Genomic DNA, 13,508 nt, shown 5'->3' on the forward strand with positions numbered 1-13,508 from the left:
CCGCCCGCCGCGAGCGCCACCTACCTGCGTGTGCAGGCAGAGCACGCAGATCTTCCCCGTGTTGATGACCTGCCTCACCGAGTCGGTGCTGGTTCCATACAGGTTCTTCTCGAACTCTCCGGACTCGATCAGCTTCCCTGAGGAGAACAACAGAAGATGAAGGGAGGCAGCGTACTGCCCGGTACACACATGGTACTTACAGAGTACTTCACTGCTGAGTACTTAAAACTTACTGGGTCCGTGCAAGGTACTTACTCAGTACACACAAAGGCTCTGTACCAGGATAAGTACCCAGACTCTGTACCAAGATACGTACTTAAATTCTGTACCAGGATAAGTACCTAGATTCTGTACTATGATATGTACCCAGACTCTGTACCAGGGTACATACTCTGTAAACTTCTGTACCAAGTAAGTACTCTGTAAGTACCAGATAAGTAGGATGTACCAGGTCCACACCCTGTGAGTACCTGGGTACCAAATAAAGAACATCAGTGACTCTTTGGAAGCTGCAGCGGAGCTAAAGTGGAGCGTCTCCTGATTGGTCGGAGCGTCTCCTGATTGGTCGGAGCGTCTCCTGATTGGTCGGAGCGTCTCCTGATTGGTCGGAGCGTCTCCTGGACGGTCAAAGCGACCCAGACATGAACCGCTCAGACTAAATAAAGTTTGTTTTCCTGCAGCCTGAAGGAGAAAAGAACCAACAGGAAGCCAGAGATGAACCGTCCAAATCCAGGCTGACACAGACAGGAGGTTTCAGCGTTTCTGTGTTTCTGCACGAGTCCCTCCGTTCTGTGTTGTTTTTTTCCTTCGCAGTTTTTTCCGAACGCATCACTGGAGGTACAAGATGGCGCCGACTGCAGCTCGTTAGGGACTCGGACGCTCGTTAACCCTCCCGTTCCCTTCAACACCTGAGACAATGCGAGCGTCTTACCGGACGCCAGCTCTGCCTCGAAGGTCTGACGGGAAACGAAATGATAATCGCGGCCGCTGACTTCGCCGTCCCGTCGGCTCCGGGTGGTGTCTGCAGAGCGAGGAGGAGGAGGAGCTTAAGGTTCTGATTCTTAAGGTTTTGATTTTTTATTAAGTCTAAATGAGGATTTCTTACGAGGTACGGCTCCGGCAAAACGTTCCGGTTGGTTGTTGAGGAGCCTCTGTTTAAGCTCCGTCTGCCCACAGCCGGACGGACCAATCAGAGCGATCGGACGCTTCCTATTGGCCGGTTGGTGGTACAGAGCCATCTCCTCGTAGGTGAGAATCTCCTCGTCGAGATCTGGACGGAAGCGGAGGACATTAGTTATTTATTCTTTTATTTTTTATCCGTGCGGAAAGAATAAAAAGCAGGAACGTTTCGGGAACGGGACGCACCTTCGCTCCTGTGAGAGTACAGCAGCTTCTTCCTCTTCCTCTTGTTCTTCTTCGCACACCAAAGTTTCCCTTTGGATAGAAACGGGTCAGAAAACTGAGCCTCCATTTTGGTTTTTATCAGAACAAAAACAGATTCTGGCTGATTACCGGACTTCTCGGGCTCCTTTTCTTCTTCTATGGTTTGTTTCATGGCTTCTCTCTGCTGCTGGAAATTCTTCCCTGTCACGAACAGCAGAAGGAAATTAAGGTTTTATGGTTCAGAAACGTAAAATGGCCGCCGCGGGCGGTACCTGGGACCAGGCCGGCTAACGGCTGGTTGTCCTCGTCCCCGTCCCGGTACGCCTGCCACCAGTTGGGGTCCGACTGGCTGATGATGTGGAGGATGTCTCCTTTCTGGAAGGACAAGCCGAGCTCTCGGCACGGCACGTACAGGTCGTCGGACGGGTCGTAGTCAAAGTGGGCCTTCACGTGGACCTGCGGGGAACCGGAGAACGTCAGGAGGAACAGCTGGAGGTTCTGACATCAACGCAGAGCTTCGGCTCCGACTCAACAACAAGAAAATACGCAGAACAGACTGTAAAACGAGCTAAAATCAGCCTTACATGAGCGAAACTGTAACTACAAGCTAAATGTAGCAAATTGTAACTGAAAGATAATATCGACAACACAAAAGAAAAAGCTAAAAAACAGCTAACAGCAGCTAAAAACTCAAAACCAGCAAAACTATAGCTAAAAGCTAATATCAGCTTCACCATAGAAAAAAGCTAAATGTCGCAAAACTGTGGCTGAAAGCTAAAGTCAGCAAAACAGTAGCTAAAAGCTGAAATTTAGCTAAATGGCAGGTACAAGCTAAATGTAGCAAAACAGTAGCCTTGAAGCCAAAATGGTAGCTTAAAGCTAAATGTAGCAAAACTGCACCTAAAAGCTAAAATCAGCAAATGGCAGCCAAAAGCTTAAATCAGTAATACAGTAGCTAAAAGCTGAAATTTAACAACATGGAAGCTAAAGGCTAAATTAAGCTAAAATCTAAAAATTGAAAACCCATAGCTGTGCAGTAAAATTAGCAAGACAGTAGCTAAAAGCTAACAGGAACAGAGCCGGCGTGCTGAAGCAGACTGAAGCAGCACGCCGGCCCTGATGAAGCCGAATGTTGAGCGGTTAAAGCAGCTGAAAGAACGCCGCCTCAGGGCAGCTGCGGGGTCAGACGGTCGGACTTACCACCGTCTCTTTGACGGGAGGAGGTTTGCTCTGGGAGCTGGGGATCAACACGAAGGTGAGGAGGCCGTGCATGTCCGCCTGTCACACACAAACACACAACGTGACCAAAGCGCCGAACAAAAGGCACCTCGTTTCCTTTTGAACCGTCCCGTTTTCCCAACGACTGACCAAAATGTCGAAGACTTGGTTGACGTCCTTCCCCCGGATCTCCACGTTGTTGATCTCCAGGATTTCGTCTCCTTCCGACAGAAGACCGCTGCGTTCGGCCGCCCCGCCTCGAACGATGCGGCTGATCACGACGCTGTCCATCTCGTTACGAACTGTCGCTCCCTGCGGAGAAGACACCGAGGCACAGAGCGGCCATTTTAACACGATTTCCTGTTTGGGTTTCCTCCTGCGATCGTGACATCTATCAAAACCTTCGGCTCCTCCAGGAGATGGCTGCTACGACTTTTTATTACTTTTTAAAATATTTAAGTTTATTTACAAATATTCTCCTGATAAAACTACATTAAGATCTTTTCAGTTACTTCCTAAAAACATTCTCCTTAAAATCTGCATCAGAATAAGGACTCTGTCACGCTTTTATTTTGACACTTTTAGCTGTCGTTCTGCTAGTTTTTGTTTTTGGCTGTTTCCAACATTTAGCTAGCCTTTTGCTACCTTTACCAGCATTTGCTACTTTTAATTCACCTTTTTGCTACATTTAGCATATATTTTAATAATTTTAGCTAGCATTTTGCTACTTTCAGCTAGCGTTTTGCTACATTTATGTAGCCTTTTGCTACTTTTAGCTCACCTTTTTGCTACGTTTAGCTTGCATTTTGCTATTTTTGTTAGCATTTTGCTACATTTAGCTCACATTTAGCTATTTTGTTAGCCCTTTGCTACTTTTATGTAATATTTGGCTATTTTTGTTAGCATTTTGGAACTTTTACTAGCATTTTTGTTAATTTTAACTCAACTTTTTCGCTATGTTTAGCTAGCATTTTGCTTTTTTTTTAAGCTAGCCTTTTTCTACTTTGGCTTTTAGCTAATGTTCTGCTACTTCTGTTTTTGGGTAACCCTTGGTTTTACTATTTTTAGTTTTAGGTTAGCATTTTGTTGCTTTTACCTAGCTTTTTGGCTGCTTTTAGCTAGCCTTCTGCAACTTTTAGCACTAAGCTAGCAGTTTGCTTTTCTTAGTTACCTTTTCCTCCTTTTAGCTTTTGTTCTGCACCTTTTAGCTTTACCAACTCTGTTTCGGCTTATTCAGTTTCTGATTAGTTTTGTTTTTTTCTGGCTCTGATTTCTGCTGCTTTGGTCACATTTCTGTAAATCGTTTCTAAACTCAAAGGAACAGCGTTTATTTATTTGTTTATTTGTTCATGTGTGTAATAATAACCGTCCTCTGCAGACTGGCTGGACGGGGGTTTAGGTGTGAGGGCCTTCTCGTGTGTCCGACTCACCAGAGGGACGTCTCGGGCCTTTTCTATCCGGACGATCTTGACGGTCTCCCCTCCCCACTGGGCCAGAGTTTCTCCTTCCACTGGCTCAGATTCAGGCTGCATCTCCGTCTCTGCTACTGCGTCGTGGGTGAGAAGCAGCGACTGCAAAAACAACAAAAGCACCAAACTGAGTTCAGCCGCGGAACAAGCAGAAACGTTTCGCTCTGTCGAGTCCCCCGCACCTGGATGTTCGTGTCCGACAGCAGTCTGTGCAGCTCGAGTCCTTCTTTACTCTGACAGGACTGCGCCAGGCTCCGGACCTGAAACCAACGACGGAGGAAACAGGAAATGAAAACATTCAGCGTCTCAACGAGTCGTCGCTCACAGTCGGGGTGAGAAAAGCAGGAAAAACGGCAAAAATCAAGTCATAAAACGAGGCAAATGTAACAGAAAAATAAACTAAATGTGAAAAACTGATGATCCGGCAGGTTGGATAGCTGTGGAGGAACTTTGACCCAGTTGTTGCTTCAGTGGGTGGAGGTCTGGGCCGTTCTGTTGTAGATTAGAGTAAGGGGGCAGACTGTGTAACACGCCTCAGTTTAGGAGCTGCTGAGGACTAATCCTCCGTCTTTGTTTGGGCTAAAGCTCGACTCAAATCTGTGAAAAGCTGAACTAAAAATGTTTGAGTGTTTAAAATGATGCAAAATTGCTCCGTTCTTTTTACCGCTTCATTACTGAGACAAAGGAGGGTGTTTGTGGAGCGAACAGAAGCTCTTCTTTTTTGGGAGATGCCAACGTGGAGCGGGAAATAATGCGCCGCTCGTAATGAGATTCCTCTGAAATGAGCCGTGAACAGAACTCAACCCCGTGGCAGGAGAATAATCACAGAAGCCAGCGCTCGCGCCTCCCGGGGTGACGTTACCTCCATGGCCAGCGGGTGCGCCTGCTGCGTCTGAGGGAACGGAGGAGACGGTCGGTGCATGCTGGACGCCACCGCATTATGGACCTTCAGCGCCGACTGGAAATCCGACTGAACGGGGGAGAAGAAGAGACACCAGGAGCAAAACGTTCAGATCATCGTTACATCGGCTCGGTCGGCTGTTTGTGAGCTGCCACAGCCCGGCAAGTCCTTCCTGACTTAAATGATTCATTTTTAAAATCAAATCCAACTTCTGCTGGGGCTGCCTCTGCAGGCTGCGTTTCCCAAACCTTTACATGAATCTGTAACCAAACCGGTTTTATTTTGAAATTCATGAACGTTTTATCGTTCCTCCTCAGACACAATTCCTAAAACTACAGAGATTCTTTCAAACTGCTAAATGTCTTTTATCCCAGGTCATCATCAGTGTGTCACAAATACACAATTTGTTCCAACTTCTTTGGTTTAATCTGTGGAAAAATAACAAAAAGAATAATTTTACGGGATTTTAGCTCCAATAACTATTAGCTGACAGCTTGACAGACAGTAAATAAGGTTAAAAACATGACTTTCTCCTTCCTTCACCCTCCGTCTGTCAAGATTATTACAATTTTATTTTAGAAACAAAACTCTGAGATTAGCAAATTATATAAAACTGGGTGAAACAAGCAGCTAACATCTGACATGATAAACTTGTTTAAATAATAAAAATCACCTTTATTGTGGTGCTTTCTGCCCGACGGGCGCGACTCTGTTTATTTATTTTGTTTGTCTAAACGCCCGCCGAAGCTGAAAAGGGCGATAATGTTTTTGCTTGTGTTTTGGTGTGGTAGCAGCCGAGAGTCTCCAGGTTAGATGAACGGAAGGCTGCGTTCGCGGCGCCATTTGGGCGCGTTTCTCGTGGCGTTACCTTGTTAAGCAGCGAGAGCACCAGCTCCACGTCATTCTGACTCTGCTGGTCAGGCAGGAAGCCTCGAACCTGCTTCAGCGACAGCAGCAACTCCTCCAACTCTGCAGAAACAGGAGGCGATTCGTGTCACTGAACCTCGGAAAAAATAAAATATAACACAGAACAAGAAGCCGGGACAGAGCTCAGGCTCCAGATTAGTGTGAGGCTTTCTCATCAGGACCTACAGTGTGTGTGTGTGTGTGTGTGTGTGACAAACAGAGTTTTAATTAAGTCGCCCTCTCGAGCTCTCTCCCCTCCCGGAGGAATTCTCTTCCTGACAGGACACATTTCTCCCTCTCATGCCTCCCTTCTGCGTCCCTCGCCTTCCTGAAGGTTTATTGTGTGTGTGTGTGTGTGTTTTTACCCAGCACAGGATGAGTGTGTTGGCTGCCGAGCACCGGCTGCTGCGGTTTGTACGAGTCCTGGAGGAATGTGGGGTTGTCGATCCCGGTGTTGGGATTCTGGGAGAGCTTCCTGAGTCTGAGGGAGGCGTTCAGATCCAGCTGCCGACCCTCCTCCTCCCTGCGCCGCCGAAGATCCTCCTGCAGCAGAAACGGAGGAAGAAATGCCTCCCGTTAGAGGGACAAAACGTTCTCGTTTCACGTTCAGATTGGCTCTTGTTAAAGACGGCGCAGAGCTCAGGGTATCCGACGCTTCTTTGGAGGGCATCACAGCTGCGACCTGTTTCCAAATCTGGTGGAGTTTGAACATTTCGAGCTGATTTTTGCTGCCTAGCTGGTTGCTGTTCTCGATGCGACGTCAACGCAGCGAGGTTAGAGATTTTACAGGAGCCTGAAAGATGCTGTAATCCCCCTGAAAAGTAACATCACTTCTGAGGTATCTTGTAAAGGACAAACACGACCCAAACGCAAGTTCTGGTTTGCTTCCAAGCAGTTTTTAACGTTTCAGGACTGCAATAATTTCCCTTTCTTGGCTTTGTTGGGCCATGTAAAACCCACACTTTTACCTGCAGCTCTTTGAGAAACAGAGCCCGTTATTTTCAAAGACTGGCCACAGAAAAACGCAGCCGCTGGCAGCAAATCCTCGGAATTCTGCGAGAATTCAACTTAAAGTTTTGATCTTCCAGCTCGTCTCCAACAGCCGCAGCTCTGAGTGGATGATCTAACGCTGGTTTTCCGAGAATAAACCTGAACCTAAACTAAAACAACTCCAGAGGGGATTCCCGGAAGCTTCGTGAATCCGCTGCGAGACAAACTGAAGCGAATCGGGCGGCGGCGGTGTAAAGAAACCTGATGTTGTCGTATCCTCTCCAGCTGCGCCGACCGTCGGACCGGCAACATCCGACTCCCGAGCTCTCCGGGACAATCGATGGCCATTTCCCGGTGCTGCTGTCCTCCTCGCAGCTCTTCGTCGCCTCCTCGCCCTCCTCCTCCTCCTCCCTCCCCGGCAACGTGGCCGTTCAGGTGGGAGGTCGTCATCCTTCCCACACTTTGTGTGCTGAGCGTGTGTCCTAACAGCTCCGCGGGTGTCTGGGTTTAATTAAGTCAGGATAATTAGGAAATCTAGGAGGGCGATGCAGCAGACAGGGCGGCCATGACACCATCACCTGTGGAGCAAAAAGAAACACGGATATAATTTTGATGCATTACGGCTTTAAAACCAGTCAAAAACACAAACAGCTGATTACACAACAATGATTAAGTCTGTAAAAGTGACCATTTTATCATAAATTATTACATTTTTCAATAAGTTTGACTAAAGAAACGGGGAAAATCTCCATCTTTGCTGGTAATAAAAAGCATAAAGATAATAAAATACTGAAACTGAGACGAAGAAAAGCTTTGATAGGACCACATTTCTTAGAAAAAAGGATGAAACCAGCAGCTCGACAGACTACAGCCCGGTTCAAGCAGCCAACAGGAGATCCGGTCTTGATCTCCTGTTCAACACCAAACAGAACCGGGGCCGACAGCGTCATCGGTCCCAGAACAACACCTGGAAAACAAAAGGGACGGCGAGGGGCTGATGGATGGATGGATGCCTTATCTCCCAGCGCCAGAACAGCAACCTGTGTGATATCTCCCCCCCAGCAGGCGAAGGTCCCATGATGCAGCGGTGAGGAATGCCAGGCGGCCTGGGAACAGAATTCCACGGATGGGGGAAGGGAGCGTGGCCGGGAGCGGACTCGTGTTTTTGACCTGAAACCGTTCAGGATTGGAAAAGCTTCACCCTTCACCCCTGAAGTGAGTCGTTCTTGTGCAGTTCTGGGCAAAAGTCCTGATCCGGACTACAGTTTTTTATATTTCGTTCTCTTCGTCGGGCCGATAACTGAAGGTATACCGCGGTGTTAAAACATCCAAACCTCGCGTACCAGCGGCTCTGAGCCTTCATTCGGCTGAAGGAGGGAAGATCTTCAGCCGTTCAAGAGAAAAACACGCCGCCTGGTTGTAGATTTTATAAAACCGTCAGGCGTGGCTCATCCACCAGAGAAGCGACACCAGTCTCTCTTTTTAAAAACGAACATTCGCGACAAGCTACAGGAGTCAGCAGCTGAAATATACGTCCCAGAAAACCCAGATAATTAATTACTAACATCATCTTATCAGGCTCTAAACGTTACTTTACAAACAGCAGCACAGAACAAACAACACAAATACTTTCGAATTATAAATAAACTATAAATAAATATAAACAAAATAAATTTTTGACTTCACAAAACATTCGCACGTTTCTGCGTTCATAGTGTCATTATTAAGAGATGAACAGCAGGAGTTTTCCTCATTGGTTTGAGGTTGAAAAACAGCATTTCCAGGAAAAAAAAAAAACGTTTTCATTTTGTTAAACAGAAAAGAAAATAAGAAAGAGGGCTTGTGACACACGGTTAATAATTTGCGGTTCCATAAAGCCATATATCATTAAAGCTGCTCTTATTGGACGTAACTCCTGTCGACATAAAGAGGAGCTATGGGCTGTAAACAGTTTCACCACCTGAGCTACAGCGACCTGATCCACCTGTGAAGGCGTGGAGTCAGCGTGTGACGAACCTGTTTACGTCTAAAAGCTTCAACCTGAGCCTGGATGTTGGCAGGAGAAACCAAAAGAGGAAATCATGGCGGTTATGTTTGACCTTTTATATCAGAGCAACGTGAAAAACTGAGTTTATTCTTTTAGAAAATGCAACAAGGAGCAGAGGGAAAAACACCAAATTCACCACTTATCCATCCGTTAAGAAACCCTGCTGACGATTAATGACTAAAACTAAATTATTTCTTTAAATAAATGTTATGTTAATATATGTTTTTACTAAACTGCAGCAGTCCACAATGAACAGAAAGGAGAACAACACATATATATATAGATCTGCATGAGTTTACGAAACTAAAACGGGTTCTATCAAAGTTTAATTTTAGTTTAAGACGCTGGGCGTAAAATCAGCCAACGACAGAAGGTTGAACCAAACGTGGAGCGACATCCTCCCTGAAGAGGATGAAGACTCTCCTCCTCCTCCTCCTGGGTGAGGTCGGTCACATCCACACTGAGGTATTCGACTGTTTTAATCATGAAGGAGTTGTTAGAAACAAACGTTTGGGACTGTAGATAATTTCTACCTGCGTCCGAGACGACCGACGCCTAAAACGAGAACGTTTTGTGGTTTGTTTTTGTTTTGTTTTGGGCAAAGAAACTCACATTTAATGTTTGTTTTAGTCGAGAAGCTGAAACAGACCAAAGTCGAGTTTAAAAACTCCTCTGATTCAGCTCTACAAGGTCGGTCTTAACACCATTTATGAAAACAAGAAAAAAAGCAACCAAGTGTAAGACAATCAGGTTTATTTCAAGGATTATTAGTGTTTAAATCCTCCAGGCTGTCGCAGAGATAAGCAGGAAGATGTACGCAAACAGGAGAAAACGTAGGAAAATATTCAGGTTTAAACGAACTCAGTCCTGTGGAGTTTCTCAGAAAGGTTCCTTAAATGAACGGGAAGGCCGGGTGACCACGTAGAACCGGGACAGGCCGGTGAATTAAACCGATCCGGGAGCAGGAGCGGAGCGTTATCTTAAATATAAAGGCTGAAACTCTGCAGCTGTACCATCCTGTACCTGACGCGAGAGGAAAAGACGGGAAGGAACACGTCCAACCAGCTGGATTTCTGTAAAACGCAGCAACAAACGGTAAACTTTAAGGATGACAAAAACATTTTCTGTTTGCTGTAATCTAAGAACCCCAGCTGGGTTAATAAACTGAATAATCCAGACAATTGGTTTGAGTTATTTGACCCCCTGCAGGAGTCATACGTCATTTTAAATCAGGCCTGTCCTCCAACACTAAACTACTTACTCTTTATTTTTTTATTTAAATCTTACTTTCTTAGTGTTTGTCTAATAATGTACCAGAAGTGAACATTTATCTGGAGCTGGAGCTGCACATATGGATCCAATTTACTAAATAAAACCACGCTGGATGTGGAAATTTGAAATCTTATGTCACCAAATTAATTGATTTCTGCTCTTTCTCAGCTCGACTCTTCATTGACTTTTTGTTCCTGTAACACGAGAGCTTCATAAACTCAGATAAATACTTTATTTTATACAAGTTTAAAGTATTTGCTTCTAGAAAAATCAGCTTTAAACAACTTAATCACAACCAGGGATGTGAATAAATTTAAAATTTTAGGTGATAAATAATTGTAAAAACGATCACTTCGTCGTTTAGATTTCTAAATAAATCTTGAAGCGATCATTGGGCCAACACCTACGGCTGATTAACTTTCGGACTCAAGATGGCCGCCACAGCCAACAAGCTGAAAAACTGAGCATAGCTCAGGAAGCTTTAAAGATCCAGAGCTAAACTTCGGTGGTAGTAGCTGAGAGTCGTACCAAACTCATTGTTTAAAACCTCGGCTGTTAAAGTCAACTACAGGACGGATTTCAGCGAAACACTCAGACGTGTCGTCTACTACCGAACATCTTCTGAAGTCGCCCCAAAGCAAGATGGCCACTACAGCCAGTCAGCTTCAGGCTACACTTCAGTGGCTGAGTGCCGCCCACGCTCTCACCGACGCACTCCGGGTGTACGCTGACGTGACCTTTGACCCCGTCGTCAGGGTGACGGGGCCAGACATCAACCATTTTACAGGTATTCCTTATCCTACCACCACATTTCAGATGGTTTTCTGCGTTAGCTGCGGCAGCCATCTTGAGTCAGGTTGGTTCCAGAAGCCCGTCAGTTGTAAACGCAGAGCCCGGCGGTCACCGTGCGGTGATTCGTGGGATATTTTGCTAACAGACATGCAAGGAGTTACAGGATCACCCGCCTGGCATGGCGGCAGGGGGAAACAAGTACATGTTAGTTAATTGATTAGTTACTAGTTAATTAGTTAATTAAAACCATCCACCTTAGAGTGTATTCGTGTTTTAAGAATAAGAAATTTAAAAGATATTAAAACAAAGCCTGGTGGAAGGTGGAAACCTGGAACAGATTTAAAACTTACCAAAATAAAAGCCCAGCATCTGTTTGAGCTTCAGCAGCTTTTTAATTAAAGGTGTTTAGGCGTGAAAAATAAACCAAGCAGTGAATTTTATTTAGGTAGAATTGGTGTTTTGGGGGTCTTGGATCCTCAGACGGCTCTGGCTCGTTTGTGGAGTCAGATTTAAGACGAGGATGAAGACGAAGAGGAGGAAGTCCTGATAAAAACCCAACAGGAAGCCTGACCTCAAACAGGTTTGTTGTCATCTTAACTCAGACACACAGAGATAAGATCAAATCTGCATTTCTTTTTCCCTCCCAAACAACATTCAGCTTCATTACACACAAACTACTCTGGGGGTTTTATGTTTGTAAGCGTCTCAGTGTTTGGATATATATATATATATAAAAAGGATTAAAGCAACGAAACCGGAAAAACAAACTTTCTAACAGGGAGGAATGTTGCTCAACTTTATTGTTTTTAAAACCAAAAAAACCCTGTTTTTTGTCTCTGGTTTTGTTTCAGCACTTTAAGTTTGTTGTGTTTTTACTTCTAAAGTTTGGATGATTTATTCATTTTAAACCTGTATTTTTTGATGTAATGTTGGTTTTCTTGCGTTTCTTGTTCAGGTTTAGAGCCTGTGTGAATCAGTTTTGAACACATATTTATAGTTTTGTGGTTGCTTTTCGGTTTGAGGTTTGTTCTTGTGTTTCTTTTTGATTACAAAGTTGGATTTTAGTGTATTTTTTGTGGCTGACAGCAACACAAAGAGACCACTGTGTGTATTGACTCACATTAAGCAGGAACTACCAGGCTGTCGTGGACACATTTCGTGTTAATTTAGTCCCTAAAAACTTTAACTTTTCTACAGTAGGACATTAAATAAGTCCTTGTGTGATCGGTCCAGGCAGCAGGAGTGTGTGGGTTTATCTAAGCGGGATCTTTGAGGACTTTTGGGGCGGGCTGACAGATGCTAGCTAACCCGACGTTAGCTATGACCGTTCTCGGTCCTCGGTCGAAGTGACTCCCGGGGGCTTTTCGTCGTGTTTCCGGCCTCCAGTCGATACGGACCGTTCTCCCAGGAGGGGGTAGGCTAAACAGTCCGGTTCCTAACCGAACAGGACGGCTTTACCTCCGTTTGCTGACGTCGGGGCTAAAGGTTAGCGGCTAACCGCGGCACCTGTTGAAAACAAAGCCGCTCCGGGGCGAACTCACCTCCGAGCTCTCCTCCTTGTCCGCTACGTGCGTCGTGGAGACTCCAGATTAGAAGTAAAGCGTCAATCCGAGCGGTTAGAGTCGCGTTTTTTTCTGTCCGGTTCCAGGTTTAACTCCCAAAAAAACCCGAAACAAAACCACTTGTTGCTCGCTCATCTGCGGCGGAGCGATAAGGACTCCCCTCTCCTTCTCCTTCCCTTCCCTTCCCTTCCCTCCTCCGCGTCTGTCACTTCCAAATCCACTAAGCGGGGAGGGGCATGGGGAGGAGCCAACCAGATCAAACAAAAACGCTGATTGGATGAGGAGAGGAAAGGAATTCCGTCTCAGCCAATCAGACGCGTCGCTACAAGGAGCGACGAAACCGACGTTTGGGCTGCGTTCATGGTATCCGGAAACGGGGAACTTTTCCGGAACGTCAACAACGCAACAAAATGAATGAATTTACTATAAAACAGGTATGCAATAAATCTAAAAACATAAATAAATAAATGTTCAACGCAAAGTAAAACACTGGTAATGTTATTAGTACCAATAAATTGTTTACAAAGCCAATTTTTGCTTTTTTTAATGTCTGTTATCAAACTATCATGAATTATTGGACGTATTTTAATGAAATCAGCCAAAACTAATACCTGAATGTGCAGCTACAACTCATCAACTTTCAGAGGCAACAAAATTCAATATAGCCACTAAAGCTAGTGACATTAACCTACAGAAAAGTGGCAATAACTCAGTCAATTTTGCAGCTATTTTGCTTAAATTCGGTGTGGTAGTAGCTGAGAATAATCTCCAACGCATACTCTGAGCGCCAAAAGATTTTCCATTTGGAGTCACCCACATCTGTCTGGCAGCAAAGCAGCTCACATGCCGCCGGTTGGATTTTAACAAAACTCTTTAGGAAATAGCCACCAGAAAATGCCTCTGCAAATGATTAACGCTGGGAGCCGATCCGATTCAAGATGGCCGCCACAGCCCAACTGACTTTAGAA

The 13,508-nt window shown here is 45.3% G+C and overlaps 1 protein-coding gene across 1 annotated transcript in view; it reads right to left on the reverse strand.

Moving 5' to 3' along the window:
• mpp5a (membrane protein, palmitoylated 5a (MAGUK p55 subfamily member 5)) overlaps positions 1-12,741 on the reverse strand; it is a 15,772-nt gene extending 3,031 nt beyond the window's left edge. The window contains exons 1-15 of the mRNA XM_017434859.3: positions 12,520-12,741; positions 7,129-7,445; positions 6,243-6,420; positions 5,840-5,940; positions 4,933-5,040; positions 4,253-4,330; positions 4,032-4,172; positions 2,752-2,913; positions 2,584-2,661; positions 1,656-1,839; positions 1,513-1,584; positions 1,366-1,434; positions 1,106-1,270; positions 932-1,021; positions 25-137 (exon numbers count right to left, since the gene is read on the reverse strand). Of these exons, the coding sequence (XP_017290348.1) occupies positions 25-137; positions 932-1,021; positions 1,106-1,270; positions 1,366-1,434; positions 1,513-1,584; positions 1,656-1,839; positions 2,584-2,661; positions 2,752-2,913; positions 4,032-4,172; positions 4,253-4,330; positions 4,933-5,040; positions 5,840-5,940; positions 6,243-6,420; positions 7,129-7,317 (1,728 nt within the window). The 5' untranslated portion in view covers positions 7,318-7,445; positions 12,520-12,741. The remainder of the gene's footprint in view (positions 1-24; positions 138-931; positions 1,022-1,105; positions 1,271-1,365; positions 1,435-1,512; positions 1,585-1,655; positions 1,840-2,583; positions 2,662-2,751; positions 2,914-4,031; positions 4,173-4,252; positions 4,331-4,932; positions 5,041-5,839; positions 5,941-6,242; positions 6,421-7,128; positions 7,446-12,519) is intronic.
• Positions 12,742-13,508: the final 767 nt, after the last annotated feature.

This window comes from Kryptolebias marmoratus, linkage group LG10 (genome assembly GCF_001649575.2).
Source record: "Kryptolebias marmoratus isolate JLee-2015 linkage group LG10, ASM164957v2, whole genome shotgun sequence".
Taxonomy (NCBI): Eukaryota; Metazoa; Chordata; class Actinopteri; order Cyprinodontiformes; family Rivulidae; genus Kryptolebias; species Kryptolebias marmoratus.